The 21,559-nt window shown below is 40.7% G+C and overlaps 3 protein-coding genes across 4 annotated transcripts in view; all 3 read right to left on the bottom strand.

Annotated features, from left to right (window-relative positions):
* The window catches only part of kdm5ba (lysine demethylase 5Ba), a 19,129-nt gene extending 12,663 nt beyond the window's left edge, over window positions 1–6,466 (bottom strand). Inside the window, exons 1-5 of the mRNA XM_080494805.1 lie at window positions 6,185–6,466; window positions 1,335–1,412; window positions 1,044–1,166; window positions 725–895; window positions 1–124 (exon numbers count right to left, since the gene is read on the bottom strand). Of these exons, the coding sequence (XP_080350931.1) occupies window positions 1–124; window positions 725–895; window positions 1,044–1,166; window positions 1,335–1,412; window positions 6,185–6,337 (649 nt within the window). The 5' untranslated portion in view covers window positions 6,338–6,466. The remainder of the gene's footprint in view (window positions 125–724; window positions 896–1,043; window positions 1,167–1,334; window positions 1,413–6,184) is intronic.
* A 2,757-nt stretch (window positions 6,467–9,223) lies between these two features.
* rabif (RAB interacting factor) lies at window positions 9,224–10,882 on the bottom strand. Of its 2 annotated transcripts, none has more exons than XM_080495536.1 (3): window positions 10,782–10,882; window positions 10,219–10,358; window positions 9,224–9,729 (listed from the first exon to the last, which is right to left on the bottom strand). In XM_080495536.1, exons 2-3 carry the CDS (start codon window positions 10,348–10,350, stop codon window positions 9,472–9,474), a joined length of 390 nt encoding a protein of 129 aa, XP_080351662.1. In that variant the 5' UTR covers window positions 10,351–10,358; window positions 10,782–10,882; the 3' UTR covers window positions 9,224–9,471. The 2 variants fall into 2 exon arrangements, with proteins under 2 accessions (XP_080351662.1, XP_080351663.1); XM_080495537.1 differs by having other exon boundaries at window positions 10,786–10,868.
* Window positions 10,883–11,945: 1,063 nt separating this feature from the next.
* adipor1a (adiponectin receptor 1a) lies at window positions 11,946–21,158 on the bottom strand. Its single transcript, XM_080494905.1, has 8 exons — window positions 21,095–21,158; window positions 18,179–18,394; window positions 17,859–17,972; window positions 15,728–15,899; window positions 15,389–15,575; window positions 14,484–14,671; window positions 14,008–14,201; window positions 11,946–13,837 (listed from the first exon to the last, which is right to left on the bottom strand). The coding sequence occupies exons 2-8, from the start codon at window positions 18,323–18,325 to the stop codon at window positions 13,709–13,711; spliced, it is 1,131 nt and encodes a 376-aa protein (XP_080351031.1). The 5' UTR covers window positions 18,326–18,394; window positions 21,095–21,158; the 3' UTR covers window positions 11,946–13,708.
* Window positions 21,159–21,559: the final 401 nt, after the last annotated feature.

The raw sequence follows: 21,559 nt of genomic DNA, 5'->3' as shown, positions 1-21,559 counted from the left end.
CGGATCTCATTCGTTTAGCGCGGCGGGCGATGCTGCAGGTCTCCTGGGGCTGGACAGACTGGCGCTGCGGAAGGTCATGAGGGGTGTACTCCTTATCTTTAGTGTCATTGGTCAAGGTGGCCCTCTGCAGAGAGACACGTTGGGATGAAATGAAGGAGACAGAGAAAAGGGTGAATTAACCTGGCTTAGAATTAAATTCAACACACATTTAAAAAAAAAAAAACAAAACCTTGTATCTACAATAATTGTTCACCAAGAACAAAAAAACCCTCTGTGTAAACAAGAATGCAAATGTTTGTTTTCTCTTGAAGATAAGAAATATTAAAATTGGGTTATGTCTGAATATTTGAAATCAGTTGAAATGATTAAAACCATGTTTGTGTTCGTTTGTTTTCTTGGTCATACATTTCCCACCCAAACCCCCTGTAAAATTAAGTGTTTCTGCCAGCCTCAAAGTAAATGGACCCTCCCTGTTTGGCTTTTATTGTTCCCCGTTCTCAAATTCTAAAATGTTCTGAAAATCAGTCAACAAAAACTCCAAACGCCAAATGACGACGAGCTCAAAAAGAGAAATCTCTCAAATTATTCCACGTCCAACAACAACACAAGGAGCATAGCGTAGCATGTAGTTTGAAGAGGCTCTGTAATGGACAATGAAGTCCTCCAACAACAACGTGTAGTGAGTCTCTGCTGCACTGAGAGGAAAGCGAGCGCTGGGACGTACGGGCAGATTGGCTCCAGTCTGGAAAAGGTTATAGGGGAAGAGGATCCGCTCGTAATGTGCTCTCAGATGGGAGCCGATGGCTTTGCCCGGAGCAAAGCCCATCTTCACCGATATCTTTGTCCAACGCCGCTCTCTGCAGACCGCGTCGAAGCCTCCCTCCTCGTTTACCAACTGGGAAATAAACAAAGAAGCATCCTGATAGAAAACACTGCCCGTCCGCGGTAAAACGTATTCACTGTCGTGCAAATGAAATTTCAGAATACAATTCGATCGCCAATTACTTAACATCCTCTTCAAAAGGCGCTAAATATTTTTTTACCTTGTTCAGTTGGTACAGGTCCAGAATCTTTCGTTCCACGTGAGGGATTTTCAGAGTGCATCCCTGCAGCTCCCAGAATTTTGCGATTTGATCCAAGAAATTGAGTTTCACTCTGGTCTGAGCCTGGAAACCGAATGAAATGAAGTTCAGCCGGCGAACAAATAAAAGGATAATTTCCTAATAGGATAAGAGTTGCATTTGAATATCTGAAATCGGATTACTCTAGGTTTAAAATGACACTTGTATAAACAACATCAAATTCTAAACATAATAAATGAATGATGAATGTACCTCCAGCTCGTTAAGCCGCTGTATTCGCGGTGTGAACTTCAGTCTGTCCACATCGCAGGCGAATGGTGGCTGCCACTCCTGGAGGGGGGGGGGTAAAAAAACAATTTATGAAGCGGTACATTGCAAATCTCTGGCAGTCACACTGGAAAAGAACATTTTTTCAGACATTAAAAAAGGTCCTAACAATTACGGCGAGGCCCTGAGAGAGTCATCAGTGGTCTCATGATTGAAAATGGCTTTGTGTCGTGGAGAATGACACTATCTGAAATTGTCAATTGAAAACAACCTCAGTTTTTTTTTTAATTAATCGAACATCTCAGCATATGAGAGTGTGTTTAGGCTGCTCCTCGCCGCGTTCACCACAGTCGATCAGGTGATGCAAAAGTTTGATTTGGCATACATTTTAGGTTCTCAGCAGTGCCTTGCTCATGGACCTGTTGGTAGTACAATTCATGCAAGTACTGTTCTTGTTTCAGTCCCCACTGAGCCACAATGTATTAAAAACAAAACATCTTTCAGTATTTTGTGGTTTTAATTAGACGCTTGTTTGCACGGAATTATTCCAAAACTGCAACAACCTTTACAAACCAAGCGGTGGTTTATAAAGCTCCACTTTGAAACACAAAAATGACCTTGCAGATCACATAAAAGCAAACGTACTCGAGCACAATGTCCCGCAAAACTGCAGAGCAGTGCTTCAGGGAAAGTTTATGACTCCACAGGATAATCTCACATTTGCACCGAGGATACCACCCTATTAAATTTTATTTATTTTTTCCCCTTTTAAGGAGAGCCAAAACTTGAACAGCACATTTTATAATCACACTTGGTGTCAGAATCCTTCTCACCCACGCAAGACTGACAATGTAAGCACTGTTGTAGACGGGCTTTTGTTTATTTGTTTTCGAAAGATCCGGTATGCGGAGTTAAAATAATTCAAATGGTTTCTGAAAGGCGCACAGTGAAGATCAACATTTGTCCTTCACACAGAGTCTCACAAGCATTGTGGCACAAATTCCCACTGCACTATCTTAATTGTTTACGCACTGCTTTTTTTTTCATGTATTTTAAAAACACTGAAATCTCTAGTCCGAGCGTGTGGGTATTCGTTTGTATGTTCCGACAGCTCCTTCCACACAGATTATTTACATTACCGACTAATCTGGCGGTTATTTTCTCGTAGAATTATTTAGTCTACAAAGCAGTGAAAAGGCTCCGTGCAGCCCTCACCCTATCCAAGGTCAAGTGTTCATGTCTCATTTTGCCTTCTCAGCAGTAAAAAACCCCCAAAATATTTCCCTCACAGTAACATTAGACAAAGCTTCTCGACAGGGCTTTTCCCTTGTGACTTCACTTTTGATATTTCATGATTTGAGAATAAATCTAATTACTTCTGGGCGGTTGCAATAATGTTTTGCACCAGTAGTCTCAAACATGAGGCCTGTGGGCCAGAGTGGCCCACCGGCGGGGTTTAATCCAGGCCACAGGATCACCTTTGGTCAAATGAACGTCTCACTATCTGAAATTGTCAATTTAAAAACAACCTCAGTTCAGAATTAGTCATCTGGGTGGAAGAGCGCGACAACACGGACATGCAAAGCCAAATGACAGCAGCACTGCATGTTGTAACGCAGCAGTGAAGGCGAGCTAGCTCATTACTCACATTGTGAGCGCAACAAAAGCATGGGGGGGGGGGGGGGGGGGGGGGCGTCTGAAGACATACATGTTAAAGGCTACAGCATTATACAGTGAAAGAAGCAACAGATTTCATATGGACATCGAATTGACTGTAGGTTTATTTCATTAGAATGAAACTGAAATTACTCCAAAAAAACAATTTGGAATAATTTGTCATTATTTAAAAGCCATTCTGCTTTTGTTCCTGAATGTGGCCCCGGAGCTGATGTCAGATTCACACTTGTGCTTTCCACCCTGGCATCAAATGCAACGAGGAGGAAAAAAAATTAAATAAAAAAATCACTGACACACAAAGTAGATAAACTACGATCACATGGTCGTGCTGATTACAGCTTTGCTTCTAGAGGAATACATTATTGTTGAGGAAGGACATTTAATTCATCAGAGGGGACAAATAAAGCTTTTGTGACTTGTCTCGATACATTATTAAAGGCATATTGAAATGTACACCCAGCCTGTGGAAATAAAACGATTTATTTTACAACTAACTAAATCTTCCAATAATAGATAAGTGATAGTGTAGCTTCAACAGAACCAGACTCAAAGCAACACGGTGCCAATATGAAAAGAGGAACAAGTTAGATTACTGGTCATTTGGATATGCAAACGATTCGTGATCCGACTCAGCTCAGCACACGGCTCTGAATTTGATTCAGGCTTTTACTCAAGTCTACAGAATTTTGGAGTTTAATTTTGAAGTAAAGAAGTTTCAGTAGTACTGCATGCAATACCATAGTATGATCACTGTGGATGCTTCAGAAATGCTACAATAAATACCGACTCTGGACTTTTTAGTATTCTTTGAAAGGAACTGCTGATCAGTGGTCGGATAACAAGAGCTGCATTAATGCCACCTTATTATCTGCAGGCGAAGTTGGACGAGACGAACAAATACTTGCAGAAAAACGAGCATTTTGGCCACACTTTAACCTCCTTTATTAACAACCTACTATCAAGATGACTTGAACAGCTATCCTCCCTCCCATTGAGAGCAAAATACAAAACAAAATCTGTAGTGGTGACAATGCAATCAGCAACCGTGGCGAGGCATCGCATGCAATCATCTGCAAGTGCATCTCTCGTCAAACTGCGACCTGGAGGAAATTCTGCAGACTGTGCACACAGACCTCACTGATGAAAAGGAGTTGTGGTGCACATTTTTTTTTTTTTAATCTTTTTGGTGTGATATTGTTAAAAATAGAGATAAGTAGAGGCACAGAGGACCAGGGGAATTCCTATCTACAAAGAAGGGATCTTGTGTGCAAATGGTATGCACCTTTGCCAGACAGGCCTACAGGATATCTCCCTTTGTACAAACAAACCAAACAAATGCAGGAATCACAATCTTAAAAAACAACAACAAAAAAAATCAGCCTCGCTAGAAAACCCCCTCACTGAAGCTCAGATTCCATCTGCTGAAGGATCTAAGGATATTTATTAGTTTGTTTGGTCTGCACGCAACCCTGCAGCCAAAATGTGGTCCCAGTGTTGTTCGGATGGAACTGCTGGTGCAGATAATTGTGCACACTGTGTGTCAAGCAAATTATGGATTCAAACTTGTAAATGATGCATTTTTATATGCCCCGGTAGACATTCAGTGAGCGAGCAATGGTGACATGCGTGGTCAAACAACAGAAATCTTGAGCACAGTGAAAACAAAGATAGCTTAATAAATGGATTGGCCCACTGCCCCCGATTATATTTAGGATAAAAAACAAAGCCTTATCAGCAGCTGATCTTTTGCTCAGACCCTTTCCTATTGCTTTCTTTTGTTTACATGAGCTGTGCGTTCGCAGCTCCTGGCCCAGCAAACACTAAAAGCACTCACCCCACCCCACCGATTTTGATAACAATCCACTCCCTTGTACCCCTACCCTGTGGGTTAAACCGTGCCAAATGTCAGGTTTCTAACTCTCTCCTAACTTCTACAAGGAAAAAGGAAAGAAAAAAAAAAAAGGCAAATCCAATATTATATATTGAGTCATAGGCCCAACGCTGATGATTGGAAACGCCAATGACAATCATGGTAATAATAGATTTCATATATGCCAAAATTACCCTTTTATGTAATTTAGGTTGCTTAATTCGTGGACACACCCAACAGTAAGACATCCTCCGAGCCCCCATCAAAGAAGGTCAAGTCAAACTCATTCAGATTATATTATAGAAGAAAATATTCAACAATCGTTTTTTTTTATGCTTTAACTTCATTCCATCAAAGCCTTATGTGTGAGTTTTTTTTTTCTTTTGTTAGATGTCCGTGATGTTTGAGTGGGTGTTGCTTATGTCTTGAATATTCTTTCATTGAGTAAACAGCCAAAATAGAAAAACCATCCGCTTGAGATCATTTAAAAAATTAAAAAAGAATACAATTCGTGTTTAATGTTTGCTTGAAAATAAAAACTGAGAGTCAGCAATAACTGCTGATCGTGAGAGAATATAAAATATCAATTAATAATAATAATAATAATAATAATTTAAAAAAAAAAGAGTGTGTCCGCGAAGCGTTGTGTGTGTGAGCGACCCTTCTCTCCATAAACTCTTGGTCACCGAGCACGTACGTTTGGCCGGCGATAGTCACACAACTGCAGCTTTAAACCACCGGGCCTGATTAACCCCGGAGAGGTTACCTCACTCCGGGCAAACCCGTCAAATCCTGCCGAGAGAGTTCCGCCAACTATAAACGCAAGAGCTGAGGCGAATAAAAGTACTGAAAAATGTCTGTAATGTGGACAGAGCTCAGACTCCAGGAAGCACTTCGTCACGCGCTAACGTAAACATTTTTTTTTTTTTTTTTTTTTTTTTTTTTACATTGCGCACACAAACTTTAGCATTTGAATTATTCTTAAAAAAAAATTTAAAAATAAAATAAAAACTCCACACTATTTGTATTGACCCTTTGGTTAATCGCGTGTCTGACACTTTAAGGGGTTTCAAACTGGTTCAAATTCCCTGATAAATAGCCGCCGTGAGCTTCACATCGCCGTTGCAAACTGAGCACAGTCCTGCTCACTATTCTGGTCGGAGCCGCAATCCGCCATGTTGAAAGCTCGTCTCAAAACACAACTTTGACTGCTGAATTAGCCGCACACCAAAACCAGGGCAGGCAGCTCCAGTGATTTCCGCCTGAAACAAAAGCAGGGGGTACCCACCGGCGGAGGTCGGATCTTACAGATGCCAGTTTTCTCTGCAATTGGTCGGATTTTGTTGATGTACGCAAAAGGGTCGGCAAATTCCTCCCAGCTGGGCTCAAAAACGGGGCACTCCGGAGGAGGAATGAACTCATTCAGCTGTGGCTGAGTCATAGTTGCATCTTCGTAATGACTCTATGTGAAATGTATTTGTAAGAGGGAGGAAAAAAAAAATAAAAATAAAACGGGGGAGTCGTCACGCCGAGTATGCTCGCAGTGGGTTTGTGTCTTTCAGTCCATGTCCACTCTCCACTCATTGAACTCAAAGACGAATTATCTAGTTGGAGACGAGCGAGTGACAGCCACACACGGTGCGCGTCCGCCTCAAAAAGTAGACACCCGAATTTATGTAGGCTACGCTCAATTTAAATGTAACTATAACAGTTAATCACCAGAGTAACGGCTAATTGTTGCCTAAATTTAAATGTTAGCGACGTTTGGAGATTGTTATCCCTCAAGACGCTTTTTTGTTGGGTTTTTTTTCCTGCGCGAATATATCAGGATGGGTGAATTGACTTTAAAGGACTGTGCCCGGTTAGAAGAACGGCCTTCAACACATTTGCAACCCACTCTGGTGTCATTAAAATAACTACAAGATAGAGTTTATTTACATAGTTAACACGCTGAGAACACGTAGTTTGGCATTATACGGTTTATTGGTTCTCTGGTCTCCACGCATAGCGCTGCCCCCCCTTTTGGATGAGTTGGATTATTTCACCCTCTGGCACGACGGCGCACTTCGGTTTGGTCGGTTTATAAACGAGTTGGGTGAGTCGGGATGACAGCTGCTGGCCCCGCCCGGCCGTGCTGAAAGAATAGACGTATCAGACAGTGGTCACCGTTTCTATTCAAACACACCCCCAGATCTTTGCGCGCTGGCCGGCACTTCGTTTTTAAATGGTCTAGAGGAGCTTGGTGATTGGCGGAGAGCAGTCACGTGCTGGGTTCAGCTGTTTATGTTGTCACAATAAACATTTTTTTTCCACAGTAAACCCCGAAAACCTCTTAAATAAAACATTAGTATCATATAATTTACTCAAAATGTAGAGAAGGGTGCATGATGTCAATAATGAACCAAATTCAACTGGGTTTATATTTGTTTGTTCGTTCTAGTTGTATATTGTGTTGATTTTGATATATTCGGTCGGTCGTGTTATTCTAAAATCTGCTGAGGTTGTTAGTTATTTCTGAAAAAAACAAAACAAAACGTTTTTGTTATCATTATTATTGCTATTATTATCATATTGTTGACGTGACCAACTGCATTTTTTGTTACTTCCTGCATTCCTTCCTGTTTTAAATAAAGCTATTTCATAATATGCTTAATTTTGATAACAGCCTCATACATGTCATCCACTGATTGAGTGCTTCTGCAATGTTGTTTTTGTGTTACTGGATGTGAGACGTCGACTTGATGTTGTTTTTCTCGGTTTCGATTGAACTTCCTGTTTCTTGCATGCAAACTATGATGGCAGGTGTTTTTTTTCTGTTTCAGGATATTCTTTGGATTTTTAGATTTCCGTCTATGTGCACTATACACTCATCGAAATGCACACGGTTCACGGTGATATGGATTTTTGTTTTATAACCTGCACTGGTTGCACGATGGTTCTTTTTCCGTGAATGATTGTGTATGAAGTCGCACTGTAGCTCCAACATGTCGCCATCTGTGGCTATTATACCACAATAAGTACCTGTTATTATTGTTATTACAGTAACTAAAATAGTATTATTTCTTTTTTACTGTAGCAAATCTCGACGTTTACAATGGCAAGGAAACAAAACACATAAAATGGGTCTCCAATAGGTTTTATCTGATCACACAGTATTAAACTCAGAACTACTGATGTGGCGTTAAGATAACTGGGTGCAGGCAGAGCCAATAGTAGACAGGCACACTGCACAATACAGGAACAATGCCCACATCACATAATAAGCGACCACGGAATTGTCAAATGAAACGATGCCATCTACTGGTTACGGAAATATCTACACCATCAAGTGAGATCGTTGCTTCTTCGTTTCATTCATACTTGCAAGACTGAGCATGTGAATGTGCAATACCAACAAGTTACAGTGAGACTGATTGAGCACATTTGACGAGCAGACCATCTGGCTGGTTAAATCTCAAATATCTGGTAGTCATTGGTATGACTCACTTGACTTTGCCAAAACATTCCATACCTGACTTATACATATGTTCCATACGGGTTTAGTTGCTAGCCAATATCTGTTTAATTCAAATTCAATGGAAAATGTAATGAGCACAGCATCACATCATAATTGTTGTTAGAAATATGATTGAATATCTTAGATTGAACCTACACATATAAAAAAAAAATGACATGATAGTGGGACACATCTCTCATTGCCCTTTGGACACATTATCAACGATAGTACCTGGGGTCATTGGGTCTTTCGACTTCAGACACCCTCACCCAGGCGAACCGACCGAGAGTGATGAGTTCGCGGCCTGTGTCCAAGAAGCATTACTCCATGGCTTGTCCCTCTTGATCCAGCCATCTAGAGGCTCTGTCAGCTGCCTCTGAAGCTCTACATGTGCCAGTGAGATGCCCAGGAGGTTGTAAGCTTTACAAAGGGACTTGCCCGCAAAGCCCCTCCCTCCAACTTCGATCGGCAAACACATGGCACGCCACCCCCCTCTGCGGCACTCCTCCACCAGCTTGGTGTTCTTTGTGCTTTTTCTCTCATGGGACTCTTCCATCCTCTCCTCCCAGGCCACTGTAAGCTTGAGCACGATCACTTGCTTGGTTGTTTCAGAGACCAGCACAATATCCGGTCATCGGCCCGTTCTCGGCAATGGCTCCAGGTAATTTGAGTCAAGTTTCCAGATCCACCCTCATCCTTCATTTTCTTTCATTGATCAAACTCATTGTTGAATTGCTTGACTATTTTCCAAGTAATGTATATAAATGTAAACCATCAGTAGTGAACAGACTAAAAGAAAGGAAAATCATTATAATGATGCAAAACAATATGAAGGCCGATAGAGACAACTGTCTCTTTTTTTTTTATTGGAACATTACAGTTGTATTCTTGACAGGAACAAAGTAACACAATCCTGTCACATAAACAATGTACACATAACAGTATCTGTAAAAGCGTGTGTATGTGATGGATGGAATTGAGGTCAACTCTGGCAGTAAGTCAATGAATCAATGCATAGCCTGCCAACACATCTTTTTTTTTTTTTATAAAGTTCTTGTGGGCACACACATGTTCCGACACTATTCGTGAGTCACCCTCTCCAAGGCAATGTAGTAGCTGGTCTTGTCATCCAAACAGTGCCAACCGATTGGTCCGATCTCACAATCCGCACATATGAGGTACTTGATCCTCCCCACATCATTGGTGAAGCCCACATTCTCGAAAATGAACATGTCGTCCACTAACCAGTGGGCAGTCAGAGTGTCACCATCCACTGATCCCTCTGTGGTGCTGCTGCTGCTGAGGCTGTTCTTTTTCCGCATGGATGGCAGGAACAGCTGGAGACAGCAAACACACAGGTTTTGGACTGAGTTGAAAAAGTTATTATGGGTGGAATCTGAAGTAAAGTAAGACAACAAATGGTTTTAACATGATATTGTATTATGATTTATTTTACGTGGCTTTATATTTTATCAAACAACCGAGTAACAAATTGTTAAATTCTCAATTTGCATCTGTTTTTACAAAACGAATGTGTGCTTCATGCTTCCAATAACAAATGGCGTCTTGCTTTAGAATAACACACTTGTACAATAATTGACCATTTACAACTATTTAACACGAACCTGAAAGCTTTAAAACTGCGTGATGATGCCTCCACTTCCATCACTGAAGCCCCCACAACCCCCCCAATTCATTCAAACGTTATCTGTGCACGAATCCGTCTGGAGAACACGAAGCACCGTTTAATCCTCGTCTGTGGCATCCTGTTTGTGTTGAAATTCCTGAGAATGTGTGAGCCCGCGGATTGAAGGACGTGTTCATACCTCCTTCTCTGCAAACACAGCCATGCCGGGACACAGCACCTTGGACCCGCAGCGTTGACACAGGACAGTCTTGATGTTTTTTCCGTCCTCTGAAACCAGATCGGACCGATCCGCACCCTGACCGTCGTCCATCGCGAAACCTAACAAACAGCCAGTGTATTGAGACGTGTGTCACGAAAAAGCAAAATGACCGGGGGGGGGTCGTTTCTTTCGCTACGAAACTGCGCTGATCTCAGTCACAATACTCAGCTTTTTACGGTTTGAATGACTGAACATACAAAGAAGAACAGGATCTAACGTCGTGCGGATGTCTGCGACAAGTAAACGTATACTTTTCACAACCACAGAATACACATCGTATTTACTAAAGAGTCATCGTGTGAAATAATTCAGGGGAAAAAATTAAGATGAAGATGTCTTTATCTGAGTTTACGCCCCACCTCTTCCACTGATGCTAGTACCAACTCTGAAGCTGTCTAAAGCCCAAATAAAAAACACATCCGGGTTTGACGTGGCCAGAATTATCAGTTACACAACATACAAATAGTACAAATAATACATACCTACGGTTGAAATGAAGAATACAGTAAATACTACAGTAAAATCGTCACGCGGACACTTTGAGAGGCTAGACTAGCATTGTAGCTGATATTGCAGTGTGCAGGTGGTAAACGCTTCCGTCGTTCAACAGATTGCAGTGACCATAGTTCCGTATTTCGAAACCATATTATTTCAAATTCCACAGGAAACTGCTGTTCTGAAAATACCGAAATAAATTTGCAGAGACGATAGCAAGGCCGTGGGCTGTTGTGGTTACTATTCTTACCTCACAATGAGATTATTTGGGGTTTGAGCCCAGATTTGCGGTGCTATCTGAGGAGTTTTGGGTTTGCACCTGGTACTCACCCCACCCCACACACACACACACACACACACAGTAAAAAAAAAAAATCAACAACACGATATTTGGAAATTTGTGATTATTCTAAAATTTCTCATAGAAAGACCGGCAGCTCGGTCAAGCAAGTTGATAATTCTTAAAAGATCACAGCTGAAGAGAATGAGTGTAGTTGGGAGACCTGGATCAAAGCAGATTGGGGAAAGTTAAGAAGGACAAAGTGGAGTAGATGGGCAAGAATGCATTTTGCTTTTGAATTGGAAATCAAGGTCTCAGTGTCGACATGAAGAGAAGGGTTCAGAATCCAATCTGCTTGAAGCCCATTGTGAAGTCATTCGGGATTCGATATCATCTACTCATGTTGCTACTCTGTGTTTGATCAAATCTGTATTCAGCACAGTATCTAAAATATTTGAGAGTATTTCATACATGTAGATTCCCTTTATAAAACAAGACTTTTCACAATCAGTGAAACTAAAACCCTCTTATAATTGCTTTTGTGACAAAGGTCTTACTGAGCTTGATTGCCAGGCTGATTGACCTGACTAGAACCTGAAGAGAATTAATGAGTTGAGGGTTTGTTTAACTTTGAATTACAAATGTTATTTCGTTGTTTATAAGTAAACACTGATATGCAGTCCCAGTAAAATATTTTATGTAATGAAATAACTTGTTCGTATGAGCAAGATAATGTGCCAGTGCTTGAAACAAATGATTTGGCACTGGATACCTGATCATTAGAAAATTGACTTTAGCAAATGTCATTTGTAAAAAAAATCTACTTGGTCAGTGTCATGGTGCTGGAGGAAATCTAGACGAGGCATTTGTACATGTGGAAAAAAATTTATTACAATAATTTTCCAAGATTACTATTAATAAATATTTAGGTTTACATTTCAGCGAAATGTATGATTTATCACTTTCTGCACAGGACATAACACAAAGTCAAGAATACACACATCATTTTAGTTCTCGTAATAAAGCTTGAATAAGTTCATCTAGAAAAAGGAGTCTTAAACAGCAGATCATACAACCTATCAATGGAACTTTAAATTCAATTGGATATAATATATATATGGCAAGGAAAACAAGAGAAGTCAACATTTGGAAAATCTTTGCGCTTCCTTGACTGGTAAGATAGGCCGTAGTATTCAAAAACATTTCCACTGGCCTAAGGCACAGGAATACTAAAAGTTTATATCAATCATACAATTTTTAAACCTCCAACGGTAATTTAAAGTATCGAATTTCTTTAATAGTATTCGCTAAGGTGCATTGGATATTTTACACCTCTCCTTTCATATGAACTATAGCACTAAAGGAAAGAAAAAAAAACCCCTAACTAACAAAAAAAACAAAAAACAAAGAATTTCCTCCAATGCAGATCTGTACATTGTGCGTAGGCCGAGAACTGTCACTATATTAAACTAATTCTAGATGTTTTGATTGATAAACAATGGCTGGCGAGGTCTTATTCCACATGTTTAACAGCTCAGTGTAACCTGTCCCAAGATGACATACTTTTCCATGAGCACCCACAGCTTTTATGTGCCATTCAATAATCTGTTTGGGACTTAAAGTGATGTGTCAAATGTAAAGAAACACCTATAGATTTCAGTATAACAAACAGAAATACCCAGCACCCAAACCATAAAATAATGATTGTTACCCAGACACAATTGTATGCGACATATGCAGTACTGAAATGATTACATACATTTCATTGTTATATTTAGTAGGGACAGCTCAGATCAATAAACAAGCCAATAGTCAATTTTTTTTGTCTGGAGTCACCTGAAGAGATCTCACAAAGTCACCTCAAATAAATGCAACAACTTTGGATTGTGGTTTTCGAAAAGGTTCGTCGGGGTGCAACTTATAGTTTATTGCCGAGTAGGTATTTATGGTCTAAGATAGTCCTCCGTAATTTTGCTGACAGATGAACAAAACACTAACAACACAGATTGTGTGTGTGGGGGGGGGGGGGAAGAAAAAGAGGTGACTTCTATCCTCACCACGTTTGTGGATCGGACATCATCATAGAAGCGTGTCTATGTGTGTGTATGAGTCTACTACAAGTTCTCAAGCACCTGAATGGCCCTGGGATTGCTCTACATCAAATTCATGGCAGATTGTACATTCATTTTACCTGCATGGACACTGGAGGTGGGAATGAGAACGCTTTACAGTATGTGCTCTCTGCTACAGCCCAACTAATACTCTTCTCACTCTTTGTGCAAAACAGTAACAGATAATGAGGGGTTTGGGGAACCAGTGAGCTTAAAAGAGGAGACTATGATTTCAGGGACGCACACGTTTGGTCAGAATCCCCCTTTTTTTTTTTCCTTAGCTGTAATATGATCATAGTAACAAGTAGTGTCGGTTCCCTCCATTGCACTATGGCTAGTTAATGCTACTTTACTGGAGCAAAAAGAGCCAAAGAGGAAAAGTCAACTAAAACCCAAACGAGAAGTTAGCAAATCAGAAGTACGGAAATAGCGAGAAGTGACTAAATTCGAATTCCAGCAGCATTTTGTGTGTGTGGTGTGTGTTTAATGGGCTATAAAAAAGTATAAGTCACAGTCAAGCTTCTCAGAGTAGAGAGTCATCTGTGCATCCTCCCTCAAGGCCATAGCGAAACTCCTGGAGGTTGGAAACTCCGTAGAAATGGATGAACGCTGCGGCCACGACCAGAACGTGAAAAATCTGATGAGAATGGAACTAAACAAAGAATGGAAAGTGGGGGAAAAAAAGAAGAAGAAGTTAGTCTTTGGATGTGACATCTATCTTTTGGTGTGAATCTAAAAAATTGCTTATAATCAGTTGTATCATCTCTGTAATTATCTAGTAGTACCGTCAATAAAGCTTGTGCTGTCACAATAAATACTTACCCAGATGTCACACTTGCCAGGGAAATAGCGCTCGGGAATCCTGGCTGCATACAGACCGGCACCAGTGATATACATGGCACCCATCAGGTAGAACCAGCCCATCTGTCCCACAGTAGTGGCCTTCACAAAGCCCTCCTCGATGGTGAAGTGCATTGTGGGGACAATGCCACTGAGGCCAAGACCCATGAAAACGCCTGCAAAAAGCATAAAGTTAAGGATCTTTGTATGAGACAAATGAATAGTTATTATCAAAACCATTTTGCGGTTTCATACAGGACCCGGCAATCATTCGTGACCACAACATGCCACCAGTGTTTCCTCTATTGGTGGTGGTTTGTTACTCAGTAGGAAAATTATCTCCACAGCACAATTAGTGACAGATGTTTAATGGAATTGCTAAATCATCCCAAAATGAAGCAAGAGCACAAATGGGGGAGTGTCTGTAAAAAAAAAAGAAAAGAAAAAAAAAGGCGTACCTGCTCTCGTAGGTCTGTGACGAGGCGTCGAAAAGCGGTCCCACTGAGCCACTACGATCGCCGCAATGCCCAGGACACATACTATAGTGAGGTAGATAAGTCGAGGCTGAGGGGAACAATAGAACGAGTAGTACAGCCAGGGCACGAAGGAGCCCATGATTAGGAGGGCAATGCCCGAGTAGTCAAGCCTGAGGAGAGAGGTGCCACGGAAACATTTGGTTAATAGAAAAGATAAGTCTCGTCGAATTCACACACTGTTCATTCATGATATAAACTCCCACCTGGACACAAAAACAGAATAAACACTTTGCGGTTTGGGTGAGTGGCTGTGTAATAAATCATAATCGAGCCAAACGTTGAGTTACGCTGTGACGGTCTTCCATAGTGATTGCACTTATTTTGCAGCCTCGACCGTAGACCAGCTCAAGTACGTCTCCCTGAATCCCATTCGTCCACACGTACACACAAGCGCAGAGCTTAAATGCAAAGTGCTGACAGTCGACAGCAGAAATCTGGGGTTCAGTTTTGGTGAAATCTGAAGCAAACCATCACCACTGTGCATCACAGCAACTTGTTTTAGTCGTTTAATGACCATCGCAGCCATTGCACACCAAAGCAGAAATTAATTTGTTGCTGTTAATGAATTAGAAAATCAGGTTTTGGTTGAGAGAAATTGTTGACCTTTTCTATTCTTGAACTGCGAGTATCTATCAATAACGGCAATATATTGTTGGTGGTGGCTGGATCTGCATGCCAGAAGACACATGGAGACATTCAGTGTGTGCACGTAAACTTTTTCTATTGCATAAGTGAACATAAAAAAAAAAAAAAAGTCAGAGATCACTGCTTTGTGACATGCAAGGGAAGTATGCAACGAATGCCGTCAGACAGTAGGAGACTCTTACTTGGAGAACGTCCGAGAAACTTTCTCAGAGTGGCAGTAGACGGTATGAAAGAGCCAGGAGAAGCTGAGGCACAGCACAGCTCCCAGGAAGAACATCCCGAACACAACTTTCTCTTGCAACGGGGCCATAAAGTACATGTTGGGCCTCAGCATGGTTAACGTGCCCAGACAAATGAACAAGATCAACCCTGAGGAGAAACAAAAACAAACAAACAGACTCCTGTTTACTTTCTCGGGCCACAGCTTGCAGTTTTGACAGGCAAGAATGGGAGAGGCACCAGAAATCTCCGTAATAACTCTGCAAAACAATTCGTGCAGAAGAGAGAGTTTTCATGGTCACCTAAGAGGTGGGTCCAGATGTTTCCCGTCTCGGTGTGAATTCTGAAGATGCTTCCGAAGCAGGCGCGGAAGGAGGGCATTGGGGGTCGGTGGCCATGCAGGAGGTAATCGTTGTCCTTCAGCCACTCTGGCAGGACATGGAAAGGGATGACTCTCCAGCGTCCCTCCCAAACCTGAAAAGCGAGAATAACGTTCACCCACAAGGGCCTAAACTCACACTCGCAGCTCTGGAACTGACAATCTGTGACGTCGGGCCATCTTTAATACGGCTAAATCATGTTGTAACAGCATAATAAACATGTTATAACATCAACTTTCTCGGTCATAATTGTACTCATTTTTGATGTACGCTTCGTTTTCATAAATGCTACAGGTTTTGTACATCTTGTACAATATTTTACCTCTATCAATCAACTTTATCTATATGGAACTTTTCATCCAGGTTGGTATAATTTAAAGAGCTTCACAGGAAGACTGATTCCTCGCACAGCCTGGCCACTGCACTGTGCTCGCAATTTCACCAATGTGCATTTGAGTATTATCTTTGAGTATTCTAAATGTACATATTTTATCTGAGTTTATTGTGTTTATAGTTTTTTCCCCCCAATCTATTTAATGCCTTTTTCCGTTTGCTGAAAGCTGAGACTTCCAAATGCAAATGTTGTTGTATGTATACAAACATGCATAATGACAATAAAAGGATTTTGATTCTGACCACTGGAGAAAAGGCAAAACAAGACAAGAATGGAACTCAAGGCATTCCAAAGGTATACTATAATTAATAAAAAAAAAGACAGGCAGAATAGAGGAATACTAACATTTAACAAGACAATTGAATAATATAAAACAATAAAAGGCCAAAGCAAGGTACACAAATATACATGGAAAATACAAACTTAAGTACCGAGGGGGGAAAAATAGCCCATAAATTAAGATGCGGATGCTGTATTTATAAACAATTACAGTTATGTTCACACAAAAAATGAAGCTTAGGAATTCAGATTTGATATCATGTGATGTATTTTAAACTACCTTCATTTGGAGCTGTCAAAACATTCTACATAATCTTAGGTTTTATTGTGCAACAAATATGTCACATCTTTGTTTTTACAAAAACGTATAGGGACATGCTTTTTTTTTTATTATGAGCTTGCTAATGACTCAAAAATCAATCACTGTTGATCAGAGACATTTGAGGGACAAGCTACAAGCCTGATGTTCAGTTTCAAAATAATACAACCCACATGACTCATTTAAACAGGATCCCTCACATTTAAACCATAGAAATGTACGAGACGCCCATCACTTCAACACCGTGTTCAGTTTTAGCTCACGTAAAAAGGCTTGCTGCAATATTTATACTGCTTTGACACAATCATTTTGTGCGAACCAGTGCACTGTCACTGAATGGCTTTTCCTGGTTTTTGGATTATATAACCAACTTTTAACAACAATAATTGATTTTATGAGAATGATTAGGAGGAGAATGTAGAGTTGAGAGACAAGATATTGAATTTATGATTAAAACATTCCTAATGTGATTACGGCGCTAAATAACAGACAGCAGTCTCACATTCACTCCAAGTAGGAGCATTAAAATAAAAACGGGAGAGTTAAATCGGGATTTATGGGGTTTTAAAATGTGAGGCAGGTTTTCATTAGGAGGCACTAAAGAGTGCACAACATAAACATAAAAAAAAAAAAAAAATCTAAGTGTTGGAGTTTCCTTTTCCTTATCTGACTGATTTGTATTAAATCATGATGAAGTGCGTGATGATTATTAATGGATTTATCAAAACATCCATTTTTAGACTGACACTGATTGAAACAGTGCGACAGATGTGAGCTGGATCGTCGTCCTATCATTTGAATACTTTCATTCTAAACTGAATAAGCGCTTTGGAAAGTAAAATGCGACTGATACTGGGTCTATGATTATAGTTAAGATAGACATTTGTCTAGATTAATATTATGTATTAGCAGTTTATAGTTTTAAAGAAAATAACCATCTCGTCATTACTCTAACATGTACAAATGTTCCCTTCATTCTCTTGAAGCAGCGTTTTTCCTCAGTTATCTACACAACCACGTTTGCAAATAGCAAACCCATCCACTGGAAAATCCTGTATTACCTTGTGTACGAACTCTTCCATCTTCTCCATTGCGTGGTGAGCCTGAAGAGGCAAGGTCAACACCTCTCCCACCTCATCATCCTCCTCTTCCTCGTCGGCAAGCATTGCGGCTCCCTTAAATTGAGCACAATGGGAGAGTGAATTCACTGAAGACAACCTCTTTGTGAACAACTAATATGTCTGGGCTGCAGAACGGAGAGGTCAGATCCTCCCATCGGCCTTAAAAAAAAAAAAAAAAAAAAAAAAAGCCTCAAAATCCAGGGAGTGAAAGCAGAAAACGATCACGAAACTTCACGTGTTTTTGTCTGAAACAGTGCTACCTCTGAATGGACGCCTTTAGATGCTCCCTGCCGCGCCCCTCCCTCCTCCAGCAGCGGCCCAAGCTCCATCAGCTCAACATCTGGGACGTGGCAGTCCTCAGAGATCCGGCAGTCTGCATCACTGGCAGACCCGTTTCGGCCTGACATAAGGAGACTGCCTGATGACCCACTCACTGTCTCTGTGTGCTGCTTCAGATGGTACACTTCAGTTTTCTCCTGAGGACACAGAATAACAATCAGCTTTTCCACCGAGCATATCGATGCACTTCCTTTGTTGACAAGGAGTCTTTTTTTTTTTTTTTAGTCTGACTGACACAAATACAGAGAGCTTAAGCAAATAAAAACACATTGTTGAATTACACCTGATAATACATGTCATTAAATACAAGAAGATCATGAAACAGCTTATAAGTACAGAAGCATGATCTATTGGTGGCGAAACAATACAAAAAGCAATTTAATGGAAGGAAATGCCAGGTTCTCTTTACATAACTTCAAAAATGTTTGTGCACAGCATGAAGTTTTAGTTGGCGGGACAGAAAACTGCTTCCTTGCATTGAAGTTTCTTTTCAGCTGAAGTTAATAACTTACAAAGGATAGCTGCAGACATTTTGCTTCATTTAAAAGGTGCTAAATGTGTGCAGTCAGGTTGAGCTTTGCTCCAAACGCTGCTGCAGGGCAGGGTGTCACCTGAAACCTGGCACTGAAACAGGATCCATCATAAGTAATTGAAAGGTCTCAGGTGTTTCAACTGGCAGCCCCGTCGGGCCATATTCTTTGTCACGCACGAGTCAATTTCCAAAAATTATTGAAATTTGTGATTTCAAACATAATGGCATCAAGATGGTCATTTAAAGCACATTTGAATTAATTAAATTTCGGCAAACAAAACAACAAAACAAAACAAAGAAAAAAATATTATTATCAAATGCATGCATATCAATTAAAATTGCCCACAATTTGGCCTGTAGGTCGTCACTAAATCCAAAGAATACACATTGTCTCCAAATAGCTATTCTTTTTCTTTCTCTCTCCTATAAATCCTCACAAAAATAGACGGAACACTGCTTTTAATTTGAGATATTTTTGAAAAAAATTGGAATTATAATGCAATGCAGGCAAACGTCTGTGTTTTGTACAAATGTCCTTCCACATATGTATGCGATTCATTATCTAGTCTATATTTACACAGCTTATTTGTGAACATTCTATTGCTCAGTATCAATCATGATAGTTTTATCACGTTTATTCGATACAAATTTCAGCTGTTCGCTAATGAGATGTCGCATTGTAAATGTTGAATTTGAATTCGTTAAATCTATTCTGTAATCTGAGGACCTTATAGGCTCTCCAACATACTAGCTTCACTCTCCAGAGGAATAAATGTATCAATGCTTTGATTGCCCTCATTTGCAGCTCTACAGCTGTGGGCGCATAACTGGCACGAGGCTGCTCTATAAACGGAGTGGGTTTTAGGAACAATCATTGACGAATACAATAACACATCAGCAACAGTGTTGAAATAACTTAAGAAAGACCCTCGTGTCTGATCTGTTGAGCAAAGTGACATGGAAAGGTTGATATATACGGTACCAATTCTCACTCTTTCATGTTGGGTTGCAAGTGTTTGATAAGACACCGTTTGTATCATTTGAGATAGAAATGGGATTAAAAAAAAAAAAAATCATCAGAATGTGATTTCAATTTTCTTTAAAATGAGTGTTGGATCCTTTACTACATTAACAAGGTCATGGCAATCCTGTTTGTTTTTGAAAAGCACTGCAGTATATTTCAAGTCTGAAAACCTAATATGCATCATCACAAAGCACGTTTATTCCACCACACTTAAGAGTTCTGATATTGCTTGCAGTTACACTGAACTAATTCAAGATGTGAGCAATATCTATGAGGGGAATCAGCCAACAGAATTGGAAAGGTATCTGCAAATTTTCATTACTAAATAAATTATGAACGAGCAGTGGCAGTCACGTCAGTTTATTTCTTATTTGTAATTAATACATGTTATTGTTGCTCCTTACCCGCAAAGGGGGGGGTTGTATAGAAATAATTGCATTAAAATACAAAATTGAGAAATTATTATTATCATGACTGACCGTCAATACACCGTACAGTGAAACTACCATATGAACACATTGCTGTGGCAGATGTGGAGAACAATGCATGGAGGGCCATGCAGCGGTGGCAATATCGAACACAGCAGGGCAATACAAATTGATAACAGGAATTTGTGGTGTTCTTGTTTGCTACTGGAGCTGGATATTTATCGCACTGTCGCTATAAAATGGCAGGAGATTAATCCTTTGAAATCTCCCGTTTCCTGGATCAAACAGTGACAACAGGGAGAACAAAAGAAAACTTACACACGTCTGTGCCACGGCCACACAAACGAAGCAATCGGCGCTCACCGTAGCGTAAAACGGAAGCTTCACGGTGGAATAATGATTTATGGTTCAGATCCGAGGCTGACAAGCGAGAACGAATCCTTTTAAACTAGTTTGCAGTCAGACGGATGTGGACGGCGGTGGGTTAGCCCCGCGTCAGACGGAACACGGAGTACAAAAGGTAAACAAGCGCATCCAAAGCACAACACTCCACCTCGACCTCGGCACGGCAGCTGGGCTCGGAACGCTTCACGGCAAAAGCAGATGTGAACCCAAATACCTCGATCAGTGCCGGAGCCGAGCGATCAGCCTCTGTCGGGAGACTCCCATTAATCAGGCTGCTAGCGTTACCTTGTAAGCTAGTAGCGCTGCTAAGCGGTCGCCGAGCAAGGAGGCACTTTGTCTTCGTTAACTTGCTGACAGCGACGCGAAAAGTCTTCGCGGTAACATGCAAGGCACCGGGAGTCGTGCTAACGTCTGCGATGACGAGCTCAACGAGACGGACAAAAGTTACCTGGCGAGGTGTCGTCCGAACCAGGAAGGTGAATTATTTATCAACGTACGAGACGCAACTCTGCCCGGAAGTTCTGCACTCATATACCGGAAACCCAAGAGTGGAGACGTTGTTCTTTCAAAACAAAGGCTCAAAAGCAGGGGACAAAGTGAAATCCTCCTTTGTTTAAATCCATTTTCCACACAGAGTGCTCTCAGGGTGAAGAACGGCTCTGGTCATTGTAATGCCATCTTCATATCAGAATGTACATTCGGAACAGTGGTGTAATAGTTAGAGCGGTGGTCCTTATGCATGTATGGAGTTTTTTATGTTCTTACTGTGGATGGGTTTTCTCTGGTTCAAAACGTGTATTTGAGGTTTACTTATGACCTGTAAATTGAACATCTGTTTGTCCTCTGATGGACTGGTGACCTCACTAAATTCGTTTTAACTCAGCTGGGATTAGTTTTGGCACATTGTGACCCT

This window comes from Blennius ocellaris (assembly GCF_963422515.1).
Source record: "Blennius ocellaris genome assembly, chromosome: 4".
In the NCBI taxonomy this organism is placed as follows: domain Eukaryota; kingdom Metazoa; phylum Chordata; class Actinopteri; order Blenniiformes; family Blenniidae; genus Blennius; species Blennius ocellaris.
Note: the sequence above shows the minus strand (reverse complement) of the source record. Positions and strands in the feature narration are given on the sequence as shown.